At 38.4% G+C, this 22,759-nt stretch overlaps 1 protein-coding gene across 7 annotated transcripts in view; it reads left to right on the top strand.

Annotated features, from left to right (window-relative positions):
- The window catches only part of KIAA0753 (KIAA0753 ortholog), a 31,928-nt gene that overhangs the window by 7,661 nt on the left and 1,508 nt on the right, over positions 1-22,759 (top strand). For 4 of the 7 annotated variants that reach the window (XM_039507570.1, XM_039507573.1, XM_039507571.1 and 1 more), the window contains 11 exons: positions 1,047-1,257; positions 2,618-2,847; positions 4,632-4,801; positions 7,556-7,672; positions 11,499-11,588; positions 11,749-11,836; positions 12,254-12,337; positions 13,311-13,481; positions 14,601-14,682; positions 19,242-19,362; positions 19,545-19,772. In XM_039507570.1, the coding sequence (XP_039363504.1) occupies positions 1,047-1,257; positions 2,618-2,847; positions 4,632-4,801; positions 7,556-7,672; positions 11,499-11,588; positions 11,749-11,836; positions 12,254-12,337; positions 13,311-13,481; positions 14,601-14,682; positions 19,242-19,362; positions 19,545-19,772 (1,592 nt within the window). Of the gene's footprint in view, positions 1-1,046; positions 1,258-2,617; positions 2,848-4,629; positions 4,802-7,555; positions 7,673-11,498; positions 11,589-11,748; positions 11,837-12,253; positions 12,338-13,310; positions 13,482-14,600; positions 14,683-15,504; positions 15,584-19,241; positions 19,363-19,544; positions 19,773-22,759 lie in introns of those variants that run through there. The other 3 variants (XM_039507576.1, XM_039507574.1, XM_039507575.1) reach the window with 3 other exon arrangements.

Consider the following 22,759-nt stretch of genomic DNA (forward strand, 5'->3'; position numbering starts at 1 on the left):
ATTTGTTTTTTTGCCTGTGTTCAATTTAAGGCCAGAGAAGTCTCATTGATATTACCATTTCAGTACTTATTACAGATGAGTTACGCAAGCAAGCGATATGTTGAGCTAGCAATATACTATTTATCAAATACTCTGAGTACTTGCATGGCTCCATCACCGTAGTATCTGAGCACCAGTACTATGTGTCTGTAAATATCACAAATACTTAACCTGTTGGAGGCTACCTTGTTTATTGATCAGATAAGGATTTTATAATGTTCAAATGATTTCTGGACACTCAAAATAAGAACTGATGGTGCCCACCGAAATGGTCAGAGCTGCTTGTTAGGAGGTAAGCAAGAAAACCACCTGACCTGTCAGAAGCTTCTCAGAGCCCTTCTCAGGTTTAAAGACCCCACTTAGTTAATTTAGCTTCTGAAGGTGATTGAGGCAGTGTGAAAATGGACTTCAGTAAAATAATTAATTCGGTGTTAGTGAAAGATGCTGTCTTGACCTCCCTGGGGACTTTATTCTCTTTTCTTTAGCAACAAAATGGGTACAGCATGGCAGCAGAAGTACAAGCTTCCCTGTGCTATTTTCCCAAATGGCCCTAGAAAGTCTACTTGTAGTAGTGAGAGTAATTCAGTCTCCATGCCCCGTTCAGTACTTGCCAACAAAGGTATCAGTTAATGCCAATTGTGGTGCTGTGTTTTTGTGATATTAACTGGTGTCCATGTGGACTGACCATCAAACATTGAGTAGTTGTTTTAGGATTATTCATCTGGGCGCAGTTTTTAGGACTTGTCAGCTTTTTAAAATCCAATAAAATGCTTTTCTTTTCACAATGGTGCTCTAATATCTGTTTGTGCAAACTAGTTTATATTCTTCAAATGTTTATTACATTTAAATGCTCTATTTAGTCAATAAAAAATGATGTAAATGATACAGGCATTTTCACGTATGATTATTAAATTAATTATAATTCCAAGGTTTTTTCTCATCAGTCTGCCAGCATTAACAAACTAAGTTTAATGAGAGATTAACTTAAATGAAAAACATTGTGGCAGGATTTGGATTCTCTGCTGGAGAAGAAACGATCACCCAAAAAAGTGAAGAAATGTCTCTCGGCATCTCAGGGTAAATCTCCAGTGAGTAGCGAGATGTTTCCAGCCAGAGAGCAGATTGCATCTCCAAAGAAAGAGAAGAAACCACCCATCTCAAAGAAGCGACTTGGACAAGATCAGAAAAAACCTTCAGTAGCTAGGAAACTTCTGACTGGTATGTGTTCTGAATACTTAATTAAAAGGATTTCATTGGTTAATTTATAAGCCGCATAGTGATCAGCAATGACTTGTCATAATAAATGTTTTGTCTGAGGAGCAGAATGGCCCATTCATGGTACAAGAGTGTCGTCTTGCTCATGGTGTGCTTGCCAGAACCCTGCAGCTTTGGTACACAATTCCTTCAATGCTTCATATGAAATGACAACTTGTTGCCATAAGAGGGATCTCCAGCTTCATGTACCAACTTAAACCTCATTATTTAACTTTCTTCTAAAAATATCTTTGCCACACTGTTTTAAACTTTTTTATTTTTGCTTTGGAGCACAGCTGGATTTTCTTCTAAAGAGACCCTCAAATGTCTATATTGCAGTATATATCCGAGGTGATTCTCTACTAGTTGATTCTAATGATGTGTATATAAAGTACATCTAACTATCTACACAGCTATTTATGAAATACATTGTAGTGGAATATAAGATTACCCACTGTTGGGAAATCTGCACCATAGATGCAGCAATGTCTGTACACAGTTGGATTGAATGAAAGGTGGTGTCAAAGCTTTAGCTCAGAATTTCCTTGGTTTTGTGTAGGTTTTTGTGCTTGAGAGAGACAAAAAACCCAAGAACCTATCTCTCAATTCAAGACTTTTTTCCCCCTCACATGGTAACTTTATCGTTTTCCTTCCTCCTAGTTTCAAGGCATAGAGAAGAAGAATTAGCATTAGCTGGCAATCTGGAGTTCTGAGTTTTATTTCTGTCTTTGCCGCTGGTTTACTGTGTGACCGTGGGTTAATCATTTAACCTCTCTGTATACAGGCTTATACTTTCCTTCTCTATTGTGAGGTTTAATTAAAGCAGTTTGATACATCCTGAAAGCAGTCCAAACTATAACATTAGTATAATTATATGTAGTGTCTTCCTCAAAGGGTTGTTTCTTAGAGTAGCATATTCTAACTTCCTTTCCTTTCTTACTGAGAGTATAATCTGTGTGATGATCCTGTTTTTCATTAATTTAAAGAGAGCACATGTCCCTAGTTATCTACTGAATTTCATGTCTCCTGCTGCTAGTAGTGTTTGTTGTCTCTTTCTAGTCCTCAAGTGGCCTTGAATACCAAGAATCTTTCAAGCATATAAACTGCTTACTGAAGCAGAGCAGAGAACCAGCTTGCATATTATTTGGCAAAGGAAATGTTTGGAGTTTACCAAAGTGGTGGTGGTGGTGGTTTGTTTGTAGTGCAGTAGGGCATTGAAGTCCCAGTCATGGACCAGGACTCCACTGTGCAAAGACAGAACTGAAAGATAGTCCCTGCTCCAAAGAGCTTCCAATCTAAGGTTTATTTTTAATTATTTATATAGATGAAGATCAACATGTTGCAAATATTCCATTGGCACAGAAGCGAAGCAGTCATGCTGATTTATCAGATCAAGAATTCCAGCAAGGACATGACCCCCACACCTCAGACAGAGATGCAGTTTTAAAAACAAGTCAGGATGCATTGATGAGAGCTGGAGCTGTGAAGAAAGCCCCTGTGCTTGAAAGTGGACCTTTGAAAAAGAAAGGTGTATTATTACCTGCCAAACAACAGGTACAAATGTGACACTTAAAATAATGTACCCTTTCCTCTTCTCTTATGGGAGCTTTAAGTTAATATAAGGTACTGTTAAAGGGACACCATCAACATGAACCCAAGTAACTTTCAAAAACTAAGTTAAAAGCTGTTTCAGACTCTACATCTGCCTCTGAGTGTCCCTGCCAGATTTTGTCTCTTTATAACCACGTTCCTGTTTTTTAAAATAGTTTTTTCTATACTCTGTTGCATTGTGAAACACTCATGGATGTAGAAAAAGCTAACTGCCAGAAATGTGAAATTGACTATCTACAAAGTATTATGAAACGCTTTTAGTAAATGCATTGGGAAAAAGAGAGAATCCTGTTTCATGTTGGCAATAATAATAGGTAGCACATTTTCAGACAGAAGTATGGTTGTCTTTAGGGTTGTCAGTGGTGTTTAGCATCCTTAATAAATGTAGTTGTTATGGAGTGATGAAAGAAAGGGAAGGGCTTTAACACTGCCTTTGAGATAGGTACATTCAATTAAAGCCAGCTGCTTTCAGCTGCACTAGTGTAAAGTTCCATTCATTTCAGGGGGAATGGAGAATACTTGGCATGTTTCAGGAGGAAGCCAGTTGGAGTCACTGGGAGGCTTTTTGTTGATTTCTGTGTCCATTGGATCAGGTCCTAAATGCTCTACCCTCACTTCAAACACTGAAAAAATGACCTGATTACTCCACTGGACCTGGATGGCCATTCCTGAGTCTGAGTGTTCTGCATTTCCTTGCTGCTTGGTTATTTCTGCTCTTGTGATCACTTAAAAAAATCACTAAAAAAGCAGCACTACCACCAGTTGGAAATAAATTGCATAACTGGAAATAACATAACAATTCTGCAGAAAATTAGCGTGCAAGTAAGTGTTTGTATGGTATTTGATTTGTACTGCTGTTTTTCATCTTGGACTTAAAGTTGAAATATTTCATCCCATGACATTAATGATTTATTTATTAAAATAATTATTTGTAATTATATAACCACTTGCTTGTTTTAGTAAATGCCATTTGCAACCAGCAGATGGCCGCCTTGGTGCAAGAAAACTTATTCATTCTTTTTGTATGTTACTGACATTTCCTTCTTTAAAAGCATTCTAAAATGCCCAAAAATTGAAAATAGATATTTTTGGATGAATTTATGGATGGATTTTTTTCTCACTCATCTCAGCCTGAAAAATCAGGAGATTTGGTGTAATTATATATATTTGTTCTTACTATATTAATATCAGTACGGCCTGTGAGCAGCTAGGTTAAGCATTTTAATAATTCATAACATGGTGACTCAGTCCAGGTGTTTCAACCAGACGTCAGGATAGTTCATGCCTGTGAGTGAAAAATAGCTTTCAGAATTTACCCACTGTAGAACAATTGTCTAGTTCCTAGTTTAGCCTAGTAAATATAAACCTTAGCAGTGTTTTAGTTGTCCCACTCCCTTCTGCAGAAGTCCTAATAAATCAATAAATAGCTCTGCTCCTGAGCAGGCCCAGTACTACAAATATCCCATATGTAAAAAGCCCTTACTCATGTGAATACTGCCACTGAAAACAGTTGGATTGTTTGCATGAGTAAGGGATGCAGGGTTGGGCCCACACTCTATTTGGGTGCATTCATATTCTCATTAAAGTCAGTATTAAAACCTCCATTGACTTCAGCTCTGCAGAATCACTCCCTTAGACCTGACCCTAAGACAGAAATTCTGATCCACAGTGCGGGATATGTATTTTTAAACGTCTGAACATCTTTTGAATGTTAATATGTCTTAAAGGGAATTCGTAAGCTTCCAAGATCGAGACCTGTGCAGCCTCAGGCAAAGCATGCCCGGTTTCAAGAGACCACTGTAGCTTTCAGGCTAAAAGAGACCAAACCACTTGTTAAGGAAAGTAGAATGCCTTGGGTACCTCCAAATCCTACATCCCCACCTGCTTCACCTAAACGGTACGTTAACATTCAAGCGGGACAGGCATTTTATATTTGTAATGACAACTAAATATTGACAAATTTTATAAGTGTTTGTATACAGTTACTAGAAGTCTAAATACTAAAATGGCTGAATTTCAGTGCCTGGTATTAAATGAGGGTATTGATATAATAGGCATCACAGAAACTTGCTGGAACAATGATAATCAATAGGATACGGAAATAACAGGGTCCTAAATATGTATAGGAATGACAGATTAAGTTGTGCTGGTGGGGAAATGGCACTAAATGTGAAAGAAAGCATAGAGTCAAATATAGTAAAAATCTTAAAACGAATCAAACTGGACCATAGAATCTCTACAGATAGAAATTCCATGCTTGAACAATAAGAGTATGGCAGTGGGAATATGCTGTCAACTACCTGACTGGGATGGTGATTGTGAAATACTCAGGGAGATTAGAGGGGCTACAAAAACAGAAAACTAGTAATAATGGGTTATTTCAGATATCCCTATATGGATTGGGTACATGCCACCTTAGGATGGCATGCAGAGTTGGAAATTTCTAGACACCATTTAATGGTGCTTCTTGGAACAGCTAGTCTTGGAACCTAAAAGGGGAGAGTCAATTCTGGATTTAATCCTAAATGGAGCACAGGATCTAGTCCACGAGGTGAATATAACTGGACTGCTCATTAGTAGTGACCATAATGTAATTAAATATAACATCCTTGTGGGGTGGATATATCCAAGAAGCCTACCACAGTAGCATTTAACTTGAAAAAGGGGAACTACACAAAAATGAGGAAGCTAGTTAAATGGAAATTTAAAAAGAACAGTCATGAATGAAATGCCTGCAAGCTTCATGGAAACGATTTAAAATCACCATAATAGAGGCTCAAACTAATTGTATATCCCAAATAAAACAAAAACAGTAAGTGGTCCAAAAACATGCCCCCACGGCTAAACAATAAAGTAAGAGGCAGTTAGAGGCAAAAAGACATCCTTTATTATTTGGAAGTCAAATCTTAGTGAAGAAAATAGCAAGGAGCATAAACTGCCAAGTCAAGTGTAAAAATATAATTAGGAAGGCCAAAAAAGAATTTGAAGAGCAACTAGCCAAAGGCACAAAAACTAACAGTAAAAATTTGAGTACATCAGAAGCAGGAAGCCTGTCAAGCAGTCAGTGGGGCTACTGGATGACTGAGCTGCTAAAAAAAACAAAAACAAAACCCCACACAAGACAAGACTGTTGCAAAGAGGCTAAATGAATTCTTGGTTTTAGTCTTCACCCTAGAGGATCTGAGGGAGATCTCTGCACCTGAGCTGTTCTTTTTAGGTGACAGATCTAAGGAACGGTCCCAGATTGAGATGTCAGTAGAGGAAGTTTTGGAATAAATTGATTAATTAAACAGTAATAAGACACCAGGATCTGATGATATTCTCCCAAGAGTTCTGAAAGATCTCAGATATGAAATTGTAGAACTACTAACAGTGATATATAACCTATCACTTAAATCATCCTTTCTATCAGAGGACTGGAGGATAGCTAATGTAATGACAATTTTTTTTTAAAAAGCTCCAAAGGCCATACTTGCAGTTGTAGATCAGTACCAGGCAGATTGATTGAAACTATGGTAAAGAACAGAATTATCAGATGCATAGATGAACACATTGTGTTCGGGGAGGTGGGGGGCAGAAGAGTCAAAACAGCTTTTGTAAAGGAAAATCATGCCTCATCAATCTACTAGAATTTTCTGAAGGGGGTCAAGAAACATGTAGTCAAGGGTGATCCAGTGGATATAGTGTACTTGGACTTTCATAAAGCTTTTGACAAGGTTCCTCACCAAAGAGTCGTAAGCAAACTAAGCAGTCATGGAGTAAGAGAGAAGGTCCTCTCATGGATCGATAATTGAATACAAGGTAGGAAACAACCCATGACTGCCAGAAGCAGGGACTGGACAACAAGGGATGGATCACTTGAAATACCCCTGTTCTGTTCATTCCCTCTGAAGCATCTGGCCCCAGTCACTGTTTGAAGACAGGATACTGGGCCAGATGGATCATTGGTCTGACTCAATACGGCCATTCTCATGTTCTTACACATTACAGATTAACAAGCAGAGTGTGTTGATTTATTACAGGGTCCAGGAATAAATGCTTGAATAATTGATTTGGTATAGAAAACATTTTTTTAAATATATGTTTTAAATAGTCATCATATTTCTAATATAGATTATTTGAAGTTTAATTCAGAATTTGATAACAGAATGAATATGAGTTAAGCTTTTGAAAAGTAGATCCTAAGATGGCAAAGCAAGTTGTTACAACTTAAATTTGATTCTTTGAATTTATTTCCCTTTTCCACTATTTAAAAAATGTTAGCTAGACTCCTGTGAACAAGTGATAGCTACAACACATTAACGTAACTAGGACCCTGATCCTGCAGTGGGTTCCATGTGGGCGTAACTCTGCTTCTGCATGGAGCCCATTGCAGGCCCTATGTTAACAAAAAGGAGGAAATTCAAGGCTTCTCATGTTAATGTCCAATTTTTTTTTAACTCAGGTCCTGGTCCTGCAAACACTTTCCTCCACCCCTTCAGTTCAGTGTGGTTACTGATGTGAGTAAACTGAAGTGTGTGCAAGTTCTTGCAGGACTGAGGCCTAACTGAGTCTATTTTTGGTATAATAATTTTGCCTGCTATGAACAGAAATCTTGTGTATATATAAAAAGTCATATTTATATATATATAAAAATGTTCCTCATTCACAGTGCTCCTTGGGGATACATGAATGCTAGTCCCAAAGCTTCCAGCAGAGAACAGTCAGCTTTGCAGAAAGAGGGAACTGAAGAAGGAAGATTAGGAGCCATTGAAAAAGAAGCTCTCAGGTTGTCCTGGATATCTTTATCCAGAAATGCAAACAAGAATATATTATTTTTCTAAATATATCTTTTCTTTTCACTTTGTGGAATTAATTACATTTTGAGGGTAAAACGGTTAACGCTTTTTAGTCAGGCAAAAACTGAATTAAGGCCACTTCTTCATATAAAAGGCTAAACCACACCACTTTTTAAAACTGTCCTATGGAACCATGGAGTCGTCTTCTTGTGAGGGAATGGGAGGAGCCTCTCCACTCTCTTTCTCCCACCACCCCAGCAAGGAATCAAGTTAGGCTTGCAGCTCACTCCCTACCTGCCTGATTGGAGGTAAAGGGTCTTACACGCTCATTCGCTCTCCTCTGAGCCCTTCCTGGATGTCAGGAGATTCTTCATTTTTTTTTCCCTCCTCTTCTTCCACAGCATGGAGGGAACCTGGTAATTCCTACACAGCACCTCCAGTAGTTGCCCCACTCTGAGGACTGCTCCACAGTTGGCACTAGGCTCACTTTCCCTGAGTACAGGGATACAGAGATAGGCAATGTTGTGTTTAAATGGAATATATGGGCCAAATATATCAACATAACTCAGTCATTGTTCAACATTAAACAGTGTTAAATAAGGTCCAGAGTTTGGCGAACAGAGACCTCAGCCTGCTTAGTACCATGGCACAAACACCGTTAATCATTCTTTTAACCTTTTATTAAATATAAAGAAAAGAAAGAGAAATGGTTAAAACATTTGAAATATAAAATAGTAAGTAAAGTTCTCACTTTAACAACATCTCTTGTTCCCTTTCCTTAACTGGAGAGATTTTAAAAGGAAAAGAGCCCTCTTGTTTGACAGTCTTTGAGGTCAAAGATGGTAATAACTATACTTTTGGGGAAAACAGAAGATACTAATTGAGATGGGCTGGAGCTGTCGTCATTGCTGCTGTTAAAGTCTGATCAAACACAGTTGGTGTTTGGGATTCTGCTGGAGCTAGCAGTGGTGGTGATGTCATCTGGGTCCCTCTCTGGTCATGTCTGATCAGGACATCGCTTGGGATTAGGACAAAGAAGCTCTGGTGATCCAGGAGATGGTGGGGTGGCAGCCATAATGGTGAAGCTTGCTCCATTAGCCTCAATCTGTTCTTCTATCTTTTCCCCAAAAAGGGAGTGATACATTGAATAGCTTGTCCACTCATTATTTCATTGGCTAAATAGGCCTAATATTTGACACACCAATATTGAATCATTAATTTCCGGATCCACATTTTCTTGTTTAGCAAGCATGGTCTTAACACAGTCCTTGAGTTACCTCAGTAGGCCTTCTTGTTTTGACTAATTCCGTTTTTCTGCCTCTTTTGTACCTTTTCCCATCAACATTTGTTGTTATAGATTATTGTGCTATCTTATGAACTTTCACATACTTTTTACAGTTGAGCTTACAATTAGAGTAAGTTTGTAGGCCTAGTTATCAGAACATAATGCTCTCTATGAAACAATTCGATCTAGGATTGGATGCTTGTTCATAAAACCAATTACAAAGTTTAAGCATATAGAAAAAAAGAAAAGAAAAAGGTGCTTGGTTATAATTTAAAGTTTGCAAATTCCTTATCCCAAAATTGAGATTTACAAATCTTACTTGATCAGATATTACAAAAGTTACAATTAAACCTTTCAGATATTAACATAGCTTAAGAATTTACAACTTACTTCATTTGTAGCTAAAAGAAAACTTAAAACTGCAGCAGTTTTAAGTTGTTTGTAAGGTGTTTCTAAACAAACAGTTTCTTATCTCTTCTTTGGTTGTGGGCCCAGAATGGGTAAGCATGGCAAAACTCCCCCCCCCATTTTTTTGCCACTTACACAATTAAAGCTGTTCATTTACACAAACCATGAAAATTGTATTCACTAGTAGTTAAGCTTGCTTACTTGGAGGGAAAAAACTTTAGCCCTGATGGCATTCTTACCCAGGTGCATTGTCTCCTTTTTTAAAAAAAGCAACAAAGTTATGTTGTTTTGGAGCCACTTTTGTGTGTTGCAAACGTCTCAGGAATGCAAAGGCGTTAAATTCACAGGCATTTTTAGTCTGACAGAAGTTGCCCACCTGTTTTACTATTGATATTTGTGAGGACAACATTGGCATTACGGCAACTTAACCCATTCTGGGAGTCTAACCCGCAACACTAGCACAGTGCTGTCGTACATGCAGAGAACAACAACAAAAATCATTGACATCAAAAACAAAACCACCAGAAAACTGCAAAAACAACAAAGGGAAAACACTTCATAGACAAAACAACAACAGGGGGAAAAACATTGCAAAAACATAAAACAACAAAAATCACAACATTTGGTGTTGCAGCAGCCCTTGGTTCTGTTGGTTTGAAATTAAATTCCTAGTCAATGCAATAACAGCCCTGAATTAAGCTAGCATTTTGGGAACAAGAGGATTATCTAAGACTTTGTTTCAGTATGTGTCTTCTATAGCAACTTAACCTCCAACAATTTAAAACACTTAATTTTATCTTTTTTGCTTTTTTCTTAAAAATACCTTTTTCTTTAAATCAGCAAAATTATTACCAATCACACAAACTGCAAACCTCAAAATAAAAGAATAAAAAGAAACAGAAAGCATTTGTTAAAAAGATGATTAAACAAATAATAACTTAAAAATACAGAGGTTAATTGTTTTAAAGCTAAAATATTAATACTTTGCTTTTCTTGCTTACCTCAAACAAGCTCAACACATTTAAGAATTTTAAAACAAACTTTTATTTTAAACTAACTTTGAAATCGTTTGTTGGCCAAGATGCAAGTTTCAGAGCATGTATTAACCCTTTAGGCTCTACATTGCAGTGCCAAAAATGTTGTATTAGGTGGAATATATGGGCCAAAAGTATATGTGTGTGTTTTTTTTTAAATAAAACCCAGTCACAGTCCAACATTAAACAGAATTAAACAAGGTATGGGGTTTGGCATACAGAGACCGCAGCTTGCTTAGTACCATGACGCAAACACAATTAAACATCCTTTAAACTTTAAATAAGCATGGAAGAAATCCAGACTGGGTTTTGCAATAACATACCAATTAGGTTAAAGTAATTTTGAATAAGTGAATTTAGCCCACCACAATAACGAAATTAAGGTCAAGATTTTCAGGTATGCCTAATGATTTTTTTGGTTGCCCGATATGAGACACCTTAAAGGACTTTCAGGGATCAGGTATTCAGCACTTTCTGACATTGTCTGTTTTTAAGGGGGCTCAACTTTGACACTCAACAGTTGAGGCACTCAAAATCACTTGTCCCTTTTGCAAGATGTGTCAGAATCGTCTGTACCATGTCTACTATAATATTTAAAGAAAAGAGTGTGTTAGGAAAGCTGAGGAATTATAGGGACAAAGGAAGGGTCGTCATTATGTATTTGAAAGAAATAATAATACCTAACACTTTCATGCGATCTCTGGAACTTATTGTTTCACAAATATTAATTGATTAAAGCTCTTGACACTGCTGTGAGGTACGTAAATGTTATCCATCTTTTAGGGTGGACCAGAGCCACAACAGAGGTCATACACTGTCAATGAGCAGGGTTTAGAATCCAGATTTCTCAACTTCCATATCTGTGCTGTGTCCACTAGACAACTCTGCCTCTCAAACAAAGTTTCACTTAAAGATGTTTTGGGAGACAGAACAAGGATTTTCCTTGCCTTAAATTTAACATATTTAACTTCACATTGTTGATTCTTTGTGGAGGTTTTCATTTACCTTGAATTTACATCATTTCATTAGTCTATGCAAACATGCGTTTTATTTTCTTAACTTCTCTGTCTTGCTATTTCATTTCTGAAGACTAGCTTGGCTTGATGCAGAAACTTCAAGAAGGACGAAGGAACTAACGGAATTTAGTAGAGAAGAAATGGAGAAAATACAAAAATTGAGGTAATTATCCAGTTTAAAGGTGTCATGCACAGAAGTAAATTTGGTAGCAGATCTCTCATGTGGCCCTGTTTTTTAAAGTGGGTTTATGTTCTTTTGTCACATCAGATTTTCATTAAAATGCATCATCACTTTTTTTGGTTTTCGTTTTTTGTTTAAATAGGTCAGAAGGTGCTTCTCCTACACAGCTGGCAGACAAGGTGGAGAAAGCAGTTCGGGAGCGTTTGGAACCTCTCTTGGATAAAGCGCAGGTAGTGCAATCAAAGCTTATGCTGACATTTTGAAGAGTCTCTTAGATTTGTTATGGGGAAAGCAAATGGCAGGTCGCCTTAATTTGATTAGTGAAAAACGTGCAAAATTTTTCACCCAATCCAAACAATTTTAGACCTTCATTTGCAGAATATTTTTCTTCTCAGTGTGGTCCTTGACTGTTGGGATATATTTGCCATTTCTGCAGTAAATTAATGTTTTTCCTGTTATCTTGTGGCCAAGCAGATAAACTGGAACATAGTTTTGAATAACTACAAGCATTCCATGTTAAATATTACTGGTGTTGATCAGACTATATTAGGAATTAATGTTATAGCTATCCTTAATAACATAATTAATTTGTGCTAATACAATATAAAAAGTATTTTATAAACATTAACATATTTCTGTTTCATTAGAAGGTCAAGCTTTCTTTGGAAACGCACACTCGTTTGAAGGATTCTTCATTTATAAACAAACTGTCATCCCAGGCTGCTGAAAAAGTATGTTCTGTTTGGATATAATGGAGTAAAGCTGTTCAAAATGCATGATGTTATTTTCTCTTGTACATGACATGAAAAGGATAGGACATTAGATTTGATTTCCTAAACTGTAGCTTATGCCAATGGAAACTAAATAGAATGACCTCTGTAATTAGGATGTTGATGATATAAAAGTTTTTATCTATTGACGAGCTATCGTGTTTTAAATATACAAAGTGTGAGTTAATTAAACATGGAGAAAATATATAAAGTATTTTTTTTTTAAAAAAAAGCAAACTAATTTTCAGTAAACGTAGTGTATAAGGCTATTATATAGACATCCTTTCTATGTATAGTATCTGATCCAAAATATTTCATGCTCTCTAAGGAAATGTTAGAAAAAGTAATTGAGATATAGAAAGGTATAGCTAGGAAAATAGCCCTGTTAGAGCAAAGTTATCCAGCTAAATGGTCACGCTAAGAAGACATAATTGAGTTTTACTTTGGCTCTGATCCTACAAACACACACGAGTAAAGTTAAGCATGTCTGTAAGTATTTCCATGATTGTGTTTTAGTTCTAGTTCTGTGGATTCCCAAGGGATCCCTGAATTTGGGGAGTGAGTGAATCAACTGTGCTAAATTTGAGGGCCTGATCCTTCAGCATGCTGAGCTCCCTCAACTCCCATTGGCTTGAGTGATACCTTTTTATAGTGTCCTGTACATGCTGAATTAATTTTACTGGCTTGGCTTACTGTATGTGTGAAAGAAAAGTATTAAGAATATAATTAAATTTGCATTAAAGGAAGCAGTTCAAAGAAATGACAGTCCATTTATCAAAGCTAATAACTGCTTTTAGACATTTTAATTAGACATACATTTGAACCGGCTTCCTATCACACTGTGTGTGTGTGTGTGTGTGTGTGTGTGTGTATATATATGTATATATATATAAAATATAGAAATATGTTTGTTTTGGGGTTTTTGTATCTATAGGCTGCATCCAATGCAGATATGCTGAGTGAGAAGTTATTGGATGATCTTTTGGAAGATACAGCTCAGGAACTCTGGAATATGGAGCAACACAAGAAGGTGCAAGCTGAGGCTGTAGCCATGCATGACAGTCCTAGTCTGGAAACAATGCTGCAAAGAATGGAAGAAATCGAAGTAAGCAAGTGTCTAAGTGCTAATTGTTTGCAACACTGTCACCTTGTGCATCTGTCCATACCTTACAACCTGAGCTGGTATTATTATTATTTTTTTTTTTTTTTTGAGCAAGGTCTTACTGGTCCAGAACTTGGAGGAAAGGTCTTGAAGGAGTGTCTACATGTAACAGAAAGTAGAACTATTGATTCTATATGTGACACTTTCCCCCGGAGTCAGTACTGGACCAGTGATCGAGGAGTAAGAGTAAGGATAGTCCAGTGATTAAGGGACTAACTTTGGAGTTGGAAGACAAGGGTTTCCTGCTCCATCACACTTCCTCTATTTCTGTGCCTCAGTTCCTCATCTGCACAATGAGGATAATATTTCAATAATTGTGAGGTCTCAGATACTACAGATATAGGGGCTATCTAAGTGCATAAGCAAGAGAAAGTCCAAGAATGCTGCTAGTGGTGCTCCCTGAGGTGTCTTCTTTAGAATGAGATGGACTTATTGAAGTCAATGGAACTACTCTTCTGAGTAACTGCTCATCAATGAGAGTCAGGGGTTTACAAGATGTCCCATAGTGTGTAAGCTGAACTGCTGTATCTCCAAGTTATGGTCAATTTCACATAGTAAGTAAGTAGAAATGAGATTGGAACTAGAAGCTACTCGAAGCAATTGAAGATGAATATCTGTAAAAAGAGCTACATTCAAAGTACAGCTACATTACAAGTAAAGATAAGGGGACTTACAGACTGGCCATAGACCCTGATCCTGCAAACACTTATGCACTTGGTAAAATTTGCTGCTGTGAGTAGCCCCATTGATTTCAGTGGGACTATTCATAGTATTAAATGTTTGTATGTTCTGTGGCTCAAATCCTACAATCTGCAGTCAATCTGCCATACTGTCAGTGTGCTTTTTGAGACTTACAGTGCTGTACTTCAAGCAAGATATTTCCATGAAGATTATTTTTTCTGTCTCTATTATATTTAAGAAGGGTATTTGGGGGGAGGAGTAGAGATTTATAACATGATCAAAATGGATCATTGTTTGTTTTTTCCATCAAGTTATCACTAGGTACAGTTGAACTCATTACATATCTGTCGGTTGATTAATTTTGTACATTTTTTTAAAAAGAGATACCAAGATGCGGTTCGCAGGCGATTTAATCAGATTGTCTATGCTGATTCGGAGTTCTGGGCACAGGAAGAGAAAAGGGGTAAGTGTTGGCTTTTTTTTTTTTTTTCCTGCAGTCTCTATCTTAAATGTTAACATCTCCTAACCAAAATTAGTAGATTAGATTTGATTATATTAATCAAATAGCACCCATTTGGACTTAAGTATGTTACAAACACTATTTCAAAAGGAATGTTTACAAACCATTGCTTTAAAAATTAATATCTGAAAGCAGGAGAGGCTAACTGAGAAGCTTGCAAGCTAAAGTACCAATCTTACAATTGGCTTGATTTGAATGGATCTGATTGAAGTCACTGAAGCAGTATTTGGATGCAAGAGTCTGCCTGTGTGATCCAGTTGCAGGACTAGGGCTCGAGTCTTAAGAGGGGATGTTTGATGTTGATTTAAGTGAAGTTTGGTTTCTTCTTTCTTCCAGTTACTCTTCGACAAAAATATAATTGATCTTTTTTTCTTAGTAGCACCAATATTCTTTCCTTTTCTTCTCAGTGTGGGTGAAACTTGCAATCTGCCATGCACAAAATCTTAGGAAATAGGTTCCTCCAGTCCTCCCCCAACTCAGCAATAGCAACCACCACCTATGGGCTACAACAGCATGTGTTTTGCCTCAGGTCCTGGCCCTAACACACTCTCCATTCCAGCCTAATTTGAACAAGAACAGAGCCCATCTCTCCAGTGTGTAAAACGTGTGGAGATCCCCATTATATGACAGTTTCTTCAGGCACTCTGGGTACGTCCAGACTACCCGCCGTATTGGTGGGTAGCGATCGGTTTATCGGGGATCGATATATCGTGTCTCATCTAGACGTGGTATATCGATCCCTGAACGCACTCCCCGTTGACTCAGGAACTCCACCGGAGCGAGTGGTGGTAGCGGAGTGGAAGGGGGAACCGCGGACGTCGATCCCACGCCGTGAGGACGGGAGGTAAGTCGGAATAAGATACTTCGACTTCAGCTACAGTATTTCTGTAGCTGAAGTTGTGTATCTTACATCGACACCCCCCCCAGTGTAGACCAGGCCTCTTTCCCAACCCCTTCCACACTGTGTACTGTTGTGCTAACGTGGCATGGAAGATAGGAATTTACCCTGTTATAACACATATCAGTTACGCTGGGTGGGCGGGAAGGAGGAGGAGGCAGCAGTGTGGGGATCAAGGTAAATCTGGTTAGCACTGCTCCACTATGGAGTTGTGATAATGACTTCATAACTGAGGTACTCTTTCCATTCTAAACCCTGGGTTTGACCCCCTTCTATTTTACCAGAAATATACAAGACGTTTTAGGCTTACTATGTAGTCCCAAACTCCCATCCTTTCTTTGTAAATGTGAATCTTGCAGAGTTCCCATTGGATTGCTCCAAAAATATATAGTGGATTTACTGACCACCTTCAACTTTATTTCTCTATTTGTCTTTGCTGACTTCTGCTTGTTTATTTCTAATTATTTTCACTTCTTTTGTATTGATCCATTTGTAACTGAGTCTGCCTCCCTTTTCTGAAGCTTAATTGGTGGATTTTCTTTTATTCTTTTGGCCTCCTTTTTCATACACCATTGCCAGAAAGGACAAGGAAAAAATGAAAATAACATATAGATGCAAGTGTAAACACAAGTTTTTTTTTTGTTTTTTTTTAAGAATTAAAAAACACAGACCTGGATAAATCACTTTTCTCTCTTCTTTCCTCTTTGCTAATCTGTTTCAGAATTCTCAATGATTCACACATTTCAAGGTCAGAAGGGACCATTATGATCATCTAGTCTCACCTCATGCCAAACGCAGGCCAAAGAACCTCACCCAATAATTTCTCTGCCAAGCCTATGACTTCTGTGTGAGCTATAGCATTTCATGTCGAAAGAGATCCAGTCTAGATCTGTAAAAGCAGCAAAGAGTCCTGTGGCACCTTATAGACTAACAGACGTTTTGGAGCATGAGCTTTCGTGGGTGAATACCCACTTCGTTGTTGCATCCGACGAAGTGGGTATTCACCCATGAAAGCTCATGCTCCAAAACGTCTGTTAGTCTATAAGGTGCCACAGGACTCTTTGCTGCTTTTACAGATCCAGACTAACACGGCTACCGCTCTGAGTCTTGATTTTAAAGACTTCCAGTGATGGAGAATGAGTTCTCAGCACTCTTTTAACAAGTGATGTTTTCTGTGACCCTGCAAGAAGACAACCTGTCAAATGTTCAAGTTCACATTTTAGCTCAGACATTCTTAGTCATACTCCTAGTTTGCCTTCTCAAAGCATGCTTAACTTCTGAATGCGCCAACACTTGACTTTAGTCTTTCTGTAGTTTCAAACACTGGGGAGAAGGATGAGATCCTGACCCATGCCATATATTATGCAACGTACTCTTTGAGTGGATGAACTTTATCTTGAACTTCTCTGAAGCCACCCGCTTTGTGAACAAATACAGCTCCTGGCTCTAATTTGGATTAGTTAATTAGGATTCTGACAGGGAAAGGAGTCCATTTCTGAGAGGGATACACACAAACTACAGTTGTTTAGAGTGATTTGTAGAATAACAGTTCTGTTGTTAGATCCATGTGCAACACTTCTTCATCCTCAGACTGAGCAATTACTAGAGCCACTTCATTAAACCTCTTTTGACACCTCTTGAAGACTCATCTGTTACCACTGTGACTGAGAAATCAATTTCAAAGCCTGTAAATCCCCCTGCACTTCAGAGAACAAAACCAAAACTGGAGAGAGAGAGTATTTCGTATGGGTTCGTTTGACCATGGATTAATTTATGCTGTTGCAAGGGAATCCAGTTTCCTCTATATACCCTAGCAATAATCCTTCTCACTCCACTCCAGCATATAAAAAGATTATTTCTAGTAGTAGAAAAGTTTAGAGTTCACAGGCTGAGACTATATCTGTAAAACACAGCAAAACACTCTCACTTGATTTTTCTAACGATTCTTCCCTAGGAAAGAACAAACGAATATTTATTGTCATTCCATAGATCTGTCAGGTGTATGTCATGTCCATGCAGCAGTGAACAAGACAATGCATTGGCTGTCAGTGTAGGTTTTCTGTCAATGCAAAGAATGCTGTTAAATTAGTCATTAAATGTACAGGTTTTTTGCCCCACTCATTCTTTCACATAAATCAAATGATGGAAAAGTTATAAAAACGATGGATTTAGACTTGTTTAGGAAAAAGCTGAATTCTCAGTTCTTGTCCATAGATCTGTGGTTTAATCCTGAATTGCTACATTTTCTTTATATCGGAGTATATTGCCCAATGTGCTTCTATCATGAGTTCTTAATCTTTCTTTTAAAAAAAATCACCTCAAAGATTTTAATTGAAAATTTACAAATATTTTCCTCCTTACTTCTCAGTAATAGAGAGTAAAGAAAAATAATATAATTGCCCAGACTGATACTGTACAATAGAACTTCAGAGTTGTGAATACCTTGGGAATGGAGGTTGTTCGTAGCTCTGAACAAATCGTTATGGTTGTTCTTTCAAAAGTTTACAAAATGAGCATTGACTTAATACAGCTTTGAAACTTTATTATGCAGAAGAAAAATGCTGCTTTCCCTTTATTTTTTTTTAAGTAGTTTACGCTTAACACAGTACGGTGCTGTATTTGCGCCTTTTTTTTTTTTTGTATCTGCTGCTTGATTGAATACTTCCAGTTCCAAATGAGGTGTGTGGTTAGGGTGACCAGACAGCAAATGTGAAAAATCGGGACGGGGGTGGGGGCGTAATAGGAGCCTATGTAAGGAAAAAAAACCCAAAATTGGGATTGTCCCTATAAAATCAAGACATCTGGTCACCCTATGTGTGGTTGACTGCTCAGTTCGTAACTCTGAGGTTCTACTGTAGCTCTTCATATCGGAAGAGATTTTTAACTGGGTGAAGAGAACCCCTGAGGGATGTTAGCAGGAAGCTGTTTGCTAAAGAAAGTTAGCTTTCCAGACAAACAGTCCTACTATTTCCCACACATACTGATCCTGGTTGTAGCCCCACTTGCCTCAGCCAAGTAGCAATAGGGAGGATTTTGGCTCGTGAATTCTCTCTCCGCTTTAGTTTTAATACAGGGTCAGGTCTTCAGCTGTTGTAAGTCTGTGGAGCTATACCAGTTTACACCAGTTAAGAACCTGACCATATACAGGTTGATCCTGCACCAGTGAAAACAATGGGAGATTTGCCCTTGAATTTTCTGGGAGGAGGCTTGTGCCCATAGTGACTTCATAGGAGCTATGCCATTTTACACCAGGTGAGGATCTGGGCCCAATTGTTTGTTTTTATTTCCCCTCTCCATTTACTGCCAATCTCAATAGGTTGGTTGCCATAGTAATGTAATATTTCCTATCACCGCTTTAGAAATATTCAGTGAGTTGTACTAAAAGCGACATAGTCTAAAGTGCTCACATCTGAAACATTTGGTTCTTTTGAAAGAACCCCCTTAAATTTGTAGCTTAGAGGCTCATCATTGGTAACATTATTCTTCATTTCTTCAAAGGACTTAACTTTGGAAGGGAGCTATGCTTAAGGTGGGGACTTCTCTACATTGTTGGATTTTCTTTCGCAAAGAAAATTTTTTTTTAATGTTGTTTCTTTCCTTCTAGAAAGAGAGAGTGCATCAATAGAGAAAAGGCCTATGTCTCCTCATCCAATCCAAATAACCAAATTGATAGGACACAAAGAGTCCCAAGTGGATATTGTATTTGAAAGACCTTTTGATGGAAAGTGAGTAGAGAATTTGGTCATAAACTAAAATGCTCATGTGCTTTTACTGTGGATATATGTTTTCCATTAAGAGTAACTGCCCCAGTGAGTATTGTTTTAAAGAGGCTTTGTGGCTTTAGGTCATGTGGAAAAGGACATTAAAACCAAGAAGTTCTGGTTTATTGACTGTTTTGTGCTTCCAGGGCTATTGAAGAAGATGAGGAGGTGGAAGAGAAATTGGAGACTGGAAATGACATTTGGCAGCCCTTGACTCACAATATATCTCGGCAGAAGGAGCGCTGCGTTTTTCTCTCTGTTCCAAAGCACATGCTCCAGAACATCCTTGATTATAACAGTAGATATGAGCAGCACCTGAAACTTATTTCTCATGAGGCAGTAGGGCACTTCAATCCATGGCGCATTGCTGAGAGGTACATGAACTATTGATGTGTTTGATTTTGTGAAGTAAATGTGTCAGTTCCAGACCTGCCTTTCTGTTCTTTCTTAGAAACAAACAGGGGAAAAATGGGCGGTTTAAATTCCGAATTGAAAGCCAGAACGCTTAAGACAGTAAATACTGCGTTGTTTCTCAGTGATCCTTGATGCTTTAGAAAACTAAAGGGAGTGATAGCAGAATATCTTAGAAGACATGAAAAATAATTGCTCTTTCTATGGCATGCAGCAGTACCACAGAGCCAACTCTGTCATCTGTGTGAAATATAGATTGGTTTAGACTATCTAAAGGAGTCTAAGCCAGACGGGTGTGTAAGTCTGTTTCCACTTGACATCATTTTGTGAAAATCTGCTCTTATTGCTGTAGAAAACTGTATGTGGAAATTTACACCTTCTGCTTTCCTTATCCGCTTCTGTCCTTTATGCAAGTCCCGTGGTAAGGCTGGAGAGCCTTGATCCATTCAATTGAGACTATTTAACAACATGATTGTCTTTTGCCATTTGATTAAAAAGCAAACATTGCCCTGCTAGCTGTAAAAGAACAGCCAGGCCAATGATGGGTGGAAGGAAGGAACAAGCTTTTTATACATTTATTAATAAGTCAATCAAGGTATTAAAAGTAGCAGAGAACACATTGGCAACCTTTAATTTTCACAAAGCAGGGGCTGGATGGTGCTGTTTTTGGAATAACAAGTGAAATATTTTAAAATGGCAGCTGGCCTTATTGTAAATTTCATTGAAGAAGAGATTCGAAAAAGGAAATATTTTGTAGAGTACATTGCTAGGAATATAAATAGTGTATGGCATAGCTGGGTCACCACTTAGTCCTCTGCAATGCAAACAAGAGGTAAAGTAATAAATAACTGACTATTTGCTGCTCATTCCTTAGCAAAGAAAAAATGTTTATTCATTCTCTCCACGTTGGCTAAACGAGGAGGGAGGTGGAGGCTGAAAGGCTACAGTATAAATAAAAAATAGCCATCCCACCAGCGAAGTTTGAATAAGCATTTTTGGTTTGCTAAGTAACGGGTTCAGGAAGTAAACAATGTTATCTGTTATCATTTCCCAAATGTGCCTCAATGAATGTCCAGCAAAAAGTTCTGCCATTTCTCCCCAGAATTTATTTTCAGTCTGTGAATGGTGTCATTCAAAAATCAACTACCAATAAGTCTCAGTGTTGTGATCAAGGCAGCGCTCCAGCAAAGCACATAAACATGGGATTAACTTTCTAAGCATGTGTGTAGTCTCTATGGCCCTGATCCTACAGGCACTTAAGCAAATGCTTCATAATAGTCCCATTGAAATCATGGGCTTACTGAAGTAAAATTAAGTCTCAACACCAGTGTCTGCCGGATCAGTGCCTTTGATTTTAATAGGACCACTCACGTGCTTAAAGTTCAGATATGCTTCTGTGCTTTGCTGGAGTGAGGCCTATGTGAGCAAGAATTGAATGACCTTGGACTGGTCACTATAACCCAAGGCAGGTTAGAATGGACCGCTGAAACATCCCTGAGCATGTTTCAGCACCATCCTTATCAACTCCAATAGAGTGTTCATAATTGGCATTGGTGTGAACCTCAGTAGCTCAAACACTGGCCCCTCTTCATGATTGGCAAAAGGACGAAATGAAAATGAGTCCTTCCTTCTTGCAGCTGAATTGCAGCTCGCTTATGTATGTATTGTACATATGGTTTGATTTCAAATGTACAATACATACATATGTATCCAATTCACAGTACTGTTTGAATGTTTTACCATCAGAGGGCCCCATAAAACTTGTCAACCATTACATACATCAGTAAACATTTAGAAGAAACAGCCATGCTCTGTATTAGAGACACCGAAAGTTAATTTTCCTAGTATTGTTGCAGCAAACATAAGACTCTGAGAAGGAGAAATTTTAAACAGGCCAGCAAAGACCTGAGTTTCTCAAATGCTGAAACACTATGAAGTCTTCTGTTGACCTGAGTTCTCCTGAGGTTAAAACCTCTGATCCCGCTGCTCTCCTGTAAACATCCTTGCTTTCAGAAGGGGCTGATCCAATGATCATTTAAAATCAGTGGGAGTCTTTCCATTGACTTCAATGGGTTTTCCATCAGGTCCCGAGTACTGTATTTTCCGGCGCATAAGGCGACTGGGCGTATAAGACGACCCCCTAATTTTACAGTTAAAACATAGGTTTTGGCCTATACTCGCCGTATAAGACGACCCCCCCTTCCGAGGGGGGGAGCCCAGAGCCTTTTAAATCCCAGCCGTGGCCGGGAATCAGAGGGCTCTGGGCTGCCCGCTGCGGCGGGGAGCCCAGAGCCTTTTGAATCCCAGCCGCGGCCGGGAATCAGAGGGCTCTGGGCTGCCCGCTGCGGCGGGGAGCCCAGAGCCTTTTGAATCCCAGCCGCGGCCGGGAATCAGAGGGCTCTGGGCTGCCCGCTGCGGCTGGGAGCACAGAGCCTTTTAAATCCCAGCCGCGGCCGGGAATCAGAGGGCTCTGGGCTGCCCGCTGTTTATACCTGGCGTATAAGACGACCCCCGATTTTTGGGGGTTGTTTTTTAGTATAGAAAGTCGTCTTATACGCCGGAAAATACGGTATTTTAAATCTTTCTGTACAAAGCAGAACGTTTGCATCTAACATTTTTAAAAAAGAAAAAAAATACCAGTTAACTGAAGGTTGGTCACATTCCCCAATCCTCCATGGACACCATGTATTCATCTCTCTTTTATCAGAAAGCTGATAGATGCAAAAATTTCAGATGCGCCACAAAACTTAAGAGTAAACAAGATGGCTCTGTAGTGCAAGAGTTTTCCCCATAGTAAATATATATAATAATGTGAAAAGAAATACAAACATTTCTCTTTTGAGATCAGAGCATTGATATAAATAGACGAAATGATTGGTGCATATTCGGGTTCGTTTGTACAAACCCCAGGATTCTATCCTTGGCTTTTAAACTTTCTTTTCTCTCTTTT

Source organism: Mauremys reevesii, linkage group 20 (assembly GCF_016161935.1).
Source record: "Mauremys reevesii isolate NIE-2019 linkage group 20, ASM1616193v1, whole genome shotgun sequence".
In the NCBI taxonomy this organism is placed as follows: Eukaryota; Metazoa; Chordata; order Testudines; family Geoemydidae; genus Mauremys; species Mauremys reevesii.